The sequence below is a fragment of the Vombatus ursinus genome, unplaced genomic scaffold, assembly GCF_900497805.2.
Source record: "Vombatus ursinus unplaced genomic scaffold, bare-nosed wombat genome assembly UNPS02014793.1, whole genome shotgun sequence".
Taxonomy (NCBI): domain Eukaryota; kingdom Metazoa; phylum Chordata; class Mammalia; order Diprotodontia; family Vombatidae; genus Vombatus; species Vombatus ursinus.
In genome coordinates, this window is record NW_020954571.1 from 18,508,948 (window position 1) to 18,514,947 (window position 6,000).

Here is a 6,000-nt window from a genome sequence, read left to right on the forward strand (position 1 = left end):
ATTCAGAATGCATGCAGTCTTGGGGTGAGGGGAGGGGAAAGATGGAGAGAAAATTTGGAACTCAAAATCTTGTGGAAGTGAATGTTGGAAACTAAAAATAAATAAGTTAATAAATGTTTAATATTAAAAAAAGATAATAAAAAAGGGGGGGGATCAGATTACCTAATGGTGTGTCCTGGTTAAATGTTTCCTTTTAATTAACTGGTTTTATTTGACTAATTGTTTATAATATATAAAAGTCTCTCTCTCCATGTATTTGGGGTCCAGGCCTAAGCTGAGGAGGTTTGGTCCCAGTTTGTTGGGCAATTGCCTCATGTGGCTTAATAACCTCAGAAACTAAAAAAAAAACAAAAACAAAACAAAAACCCGCAAAATCATAATCCTGCAATATGTTGTTTACAAGAAATACATTTGAAACAGAGGGATACACGCAGAGTAAAGGTAGAAGACTGGAGTAGAATATATTATGCTTCAGCTAAAGTAAAAAAAAAAAGGCAGAGGTAGCAATCCTGATCTCAGACAAAGCAAAAGCAAAAATAGATGTTACTAGAAGAAATAAGGAAGGAACTACATCCTGCTAAAAAGCACCATAGACAATGAAGTAATATCATTACTAAATACATATGCACCAAGTGGTATAGCATCCAAATTCTTAGAGGAGAAGTTCAGGGAGTTACAGAAAGAAATAGACAGCAAAACTATACTAGTGGGGGACCTCAACCTCCCCCTCTCTGAACTAGATCAATCTAACCACAAAATAAACAAGAAAGATGATAAGGAGGTGAATAGAATATTAGAAAAGTTAGATATGGTAGACATCTGGAGAAAACTGAATGGGGATAGAAAGGAATATATTTTTTTCTCAGCAGTACATGGCATTTACATAAAATTTGACCATGTAGTAGGGCATAAAAATCTCACAATCCAATGTATAAAGGCAGAAATATTAAATGCATACTTTTCAGATCATGATGCAATAAAAATTATATGTAATAAAGGGCCATGGAAAGATAAACTAAAAATTAATTGGAAACTAAATAATCTAATCCTAAAGAATGAATGGGTCAAACTACGAATCATAAAAACAATCAATAACTTCATCCAAGAGCATGACAATAATGAGACAACATACCAAAACTCATGGGAAAGGCAGTTCTTTGGGGAAATTTTATATTTCTAAATGCTTATGTGAAGAAAATAGAGAAAGAGGAGATCAATGAATTGGGCATGCAACTAAAAAAAAACTAGAAAAAGAACAAATTAAAAATCCCCAATTAAACACCAAATTAGAAATGATGAAAACCAAAGGAGAGATTAATGAAATTAAGAAAACTATTGAACTAATAAATAAAACTGAGCTGGTTTTATGAAAAAAAAAACCCAATAAAATAGATAAAACTTTGGCTAATTTAATTAAAAAAAAAAGAAAGAAGAAAACAAAAGTCATGGAGTACCAGTTTCTCATTTTAGTGAGAAGGAAAACAAAGTTTGGGAGATGAAGTGACTTGCCCAACCAGGGTTTGCATAGCCAGTAAGTGTCAGAGCTCATACTTGAACTCAGGTCCTCTGATCCCACTTGCATTGCTCTTTATAAAGTATTATGTTGAACTCCTCCTTAAAAAGCTTTTCTCACCCCCTTAATGCTTTTTTTTTTTGGCTAGGCAATTGGGGTTAAGTTACTTGCCCAAGGTCACACAGCTAGTACATGTTGTGCGTCTGAGACCATATTTGAACTCAGGTCCTCCTGACTTCAAGGCCAGAGCTCTATCCACTGTGCCACCTAGCTGCCCTTCCTAATGCTTTTGCCTTCTTACTAAGATTATCTCTACTTTGTCCTATATCTATCTATCAATCTATCTATCTATCTCTATATTTTTATGTACATGTTTTGCATGTTCCTGCTCCCCCAGCCCCCAATTAGGTTGTGACCTCCTTGAGGGCAGAGAATGTTTTTTGCCTTTCTTTGTATCTCTAGTACATAGCACAGTTCCTGGCACACGGTAGATGCTTACTAAATGTTTGTTGATGATTTGCACTTCACAAAGCACAACAGAAACATTTTGGCCCTTACTGGCTATGACCAATGTGGATTTTATTACTGCGGATATAGTAAGGATCATGCAGCATGGCATAGTAGATAGAAAACTGGCCTCAAAGCCAGGAAAGCCTGAGTTCCAGTCATACTTATAACACTTACTGGCTGTATGACCCTAGGCAAGGTCATTTAAGCTCACAGTTCTCTAAGCAACTTTCTAACATTATAAGTTGAAGATAAAGTACTATTGTTTCTTGATAGAGGGAGTTTTCTCCCTGAATTAGACCAAAAGAACAGGTCTAATTCCTACTGAGATCTCTATAGTAAGAGAAAGGCCCTGCTACCGAAAGTGCAATGAACAATTCTGAAAGGGAACAAAAAAACCAATCACCTGGTTGTGGTGGCAACAATGACAACTGACTAGAGTGACACTATTCAGCAGGCAACAGGCTAAGAAGGGAGAAAAACTTGTCCCAAAAATATTTCGTGGAGCTTCAAGGATATCATATGAACATGGTATTATACTTTTAACACAGACTAAGGCAAATGACCATACTACTGAACGTGAAATTAGGACATTTCTTTATGTGGGAAAGGTTAACATTAAATGATAAAATCTATGTGAAAGCAGAATAAAAAATGTTGAGCATTATATAAATGTAGGGCATTATTATTGATATTATTAATAATAATAATCCAATTAATATCATGCCCCTAACAAAGGCAGGAATTAATCATGGCCTTAAGGTTTTATTTTGTTTTTGTTTTCATTTTTCAGCATGGTACAGAATAGATAAGAATCTAAAAAATTCTAATAAGCAATAATTATTGTGATAAAGGATCACATTTTGTATAAGACCTTTCATTGGTAAATGTTAAGCTTTTATTCATTTAACTAACCTTGCAATTATAGGCTCACAGGATTTAGAGTAGGAAAGAAACTTAGAAACCATATAGTTCAATCTCCTTTCATAAAGGTGAAAAGAGGGGAAAATTGATTTGTCCAACATTGTACAGATAGATGCAGTAAGTCTTTAAATGCAGATCATCTGATTTGAAATCCCCCAGTAGCACAAAAATAGTATGTTATTAGGGTAAGACAAAGTTATGTATTTAATTATTAAGAATTCTCACATGTAAAATGGGGATAATTATGACACCTATCTCACAGGCTTGTAGACTTTAAAGTGCTACATAAATGCTAACTATTGTGGCTATTGCTGTTATAGAGACATAGTGGAGAATGGAAGATGAAATTTGTGTGATTACTGGGATTCAACTACATAAATCTGAAACTCAGAATGGGCAGCCCATTCAAAAGCTGATTCAATATAGCATCTTTTGCAAAGAACCAGCAAATAAACTTTGAGAATGCACTCTTCTTCCTATTATTAATACCTGTACTTTTGTAGGAGGTAGACTACAGGTTTTATAGGACCAAGGCTTCCATATACAATTCTACTGGAACAGAAACCACTTAGCCATACTCCTTAACTATTGTACCTATTTATGTTATAACTTCTTAACCATCTATTCCTCACTGAAATTACAAATGAGATAGTAAGAGAAATACTACTAAATTCTTGGAAAATAAGCAAGATATATGATGAATTTATAGTGTTACTAATTGAGGATACCAACACAACAAAAAACACAAATATTCTTCCTACAGGACCAGAGAGATGGCTCAGGATAAATCCATACTAGTAGGAAAAAATGTTGAAAGTCCAGTCTCTATTGACCATGGGCCGGCAGATTATACAAATACAATCACAACCAAGTAGAATCAAGAAATCAGGGAAATTCTGGCACTGAACAAGTTAATGGCAGACATTGTTTATTTGTAAATCACATTTAAGGGCTTCAAAATGAGAAAGCTAAAAAGGGAAATAATTTTCTAACTTAATTTATTAAATCACCTGCTCCTTAACTGTGACATGGTTACAAATTTGCTTTCAAAGGTCTTTATGACAAAACTGACACCTGAATTTTCTTCACTGTCAGTGTCAATTGATTTAACCATATTATTTCCATGTACATGTCAGAGTGAATCTATAAACTTCTCTAAAAGATTCACAGATTTTCAAGTAATACATTTAGAGTCAACACTCATTTGTAAGGCTGAACAAGATTCTCTCAATGGGGCTGACAGTACCTTAAAAGCCACCTGGATGAGTTCTTCCGTATTGGCAGGATTACACAGGACGGCCAGACCAATCACATATTCCCTGAAGTCTATGCTGCCATCATGATTCTGTGAAGGGATGAGGAGAATTCAATTATGAGGTCCAACAGTCAAATCTTTGTTAACAAGAAAATGTTGGGAGACATTATGATTCAGTTATGCCGCAGCTCAGCAACAACTTCATGTAGTGTGGTTATGTGGAAGAAAAGTTTATATTGTGGTGCAACTACAGGCTAATAACCCATTCATCTGCAGAAGCAGAAGCAATGGGATTCAACCACAGAAGTTGAAGGGAAGCAGATTTTGGCTTAATATAAGGAGAAACTTCCTAACAATTAGAACTATCCAAAAAATGTATCACATTGCCTGAAGACATAGTGCATTCTTCCTTCCTTGAAGACTTTTAAGCTAAGGCTAAATACTACTTCTTGGAGATGGGGTAGATGGGGATTCTTGGATAAGTATGATTTGGGTTACATGGCATTTGAGGTCCCTTTCAACTCTCAAATACTCCAATTCTCTGAAAGATCAGGAGACTCAGTTATATTTGCTATTTATCTTGCCACAGATACCATGAGCATTCAGCTTTCATGGGGGGGGGGGTTGTAGGGGTTGGGGCAGGGATAAGGATGCTGATGAAGAAGAATGAAAAGAAAAAAAGACCACAATAAAGCACCTGAACACCTTTGAGACAAATTCTATGAGTTATAAATTCCAGAATCATCTTGGCAGCAAACTCTCAGATGAATTCCTAGATAAACCATCAACTAGTATAAGCAAAGGTAGTAAGATGTCTGATAAACTATCACAGAAGGCTTGTCATCAGTGAAATGAAGGTCTTCAGTTCTAACTAAAATTTTACTTCTATCATAAATAATACTCCTTCTACTCTCCCAAACCAGCCTAACATAGAACTTTCCCTTCAAATAGCCTAAGAACTTATATTATTACCTCTTTTTGTCTTTGAAACACTCTACAAAGGTAAAGGAGAAGAGGTAAGTATTTTGTCTTTAATTTCCACTGGAGAAATTAAAGAACAGAGAGGTGTGATCATTTCCCCAAAGTCATATAGTAAGTCTGACACAATGCCCATTCAGAGATTAAGGCTAGGTAAGAAATGAGGCAGAGAATGACCTCTTTTACCTAGTTAAAAAAATCAGTCTGGGAGGGGAAGACCCTCAGGGTTTCTGACCAAAACAGAAACAATTGCTATTTACATTCACTCTTAGCCAATCAGGGCCCAAAGAATGACCAAGTGGGGCTTGGTCTGAGATCTATTGCTGGCCAATCAATGGAAGCCAGAGTGATTTGGGTTTAAGGCATGGTCCTTGAGAAAGAAATCTCGCCTGTAAACCCCAAGATATCACTGCATCCAGGGCAATCTCCTGATCTAGACCCAGATGACTCTGGAGAAGAAAGTGAGGCTGATGACTTTGCCTCCCTCACTTAAATCCAATTCATTTGCATGGCATAGTATCACCTTTTTTGGTCCTCTTGGGGTACAAAGGACAAACAACAACCTCTATGAAGGACAAACACTAACCTCTGTGAGTAGTAGTAGGTGCTGTCCCACTGGGGACCCAAGTGGAACTGGACAGTTGGGCAACACAGGTCCCCCTTCCTTCCTTCCTTCCTTCCTTCCTTCCTTCCTTCCTTCCTTCCTTCCTTCCTTCCTTCCTTCCTTCCTTCCTTCCTTCCTTCCTTTCTTTCTTTCTTTCTTTCTTTCTTTCTTTCTTTCTTTCTTTCTTTCTTTCTTTCTTTCTTTCTTTCTTTCTTTCTT

At 36.2% G+C, this 6,000-nt stretch overlaps 1 protein-coding gene across 2 annotated transcripts in view; it reads right to left on the reverse strand.

Annotated features, from left to right (window-relative positions):
* The window catches only part of LPCAT2 (lysophosphatidylcholine acyltransferase 2), a 91,735-nt gene that overhangs the window by 11,531 nt on the left and 74,204 nt on the right, over positions 1-6,000 (reverse strand). For both annotated transcript variants that reach the window (XM_027869545.1, XM_027869544.1), the window contains exon 12: positions 4,191-4,289. In XM_027869545.1, the coding sequence (XP_027725346.1) occupies positions 4,191-4,289 (99 nt within the window). The remainder of the gene's footprint in view (positions 1-4,190; positions 4,290-6,000) is intronic.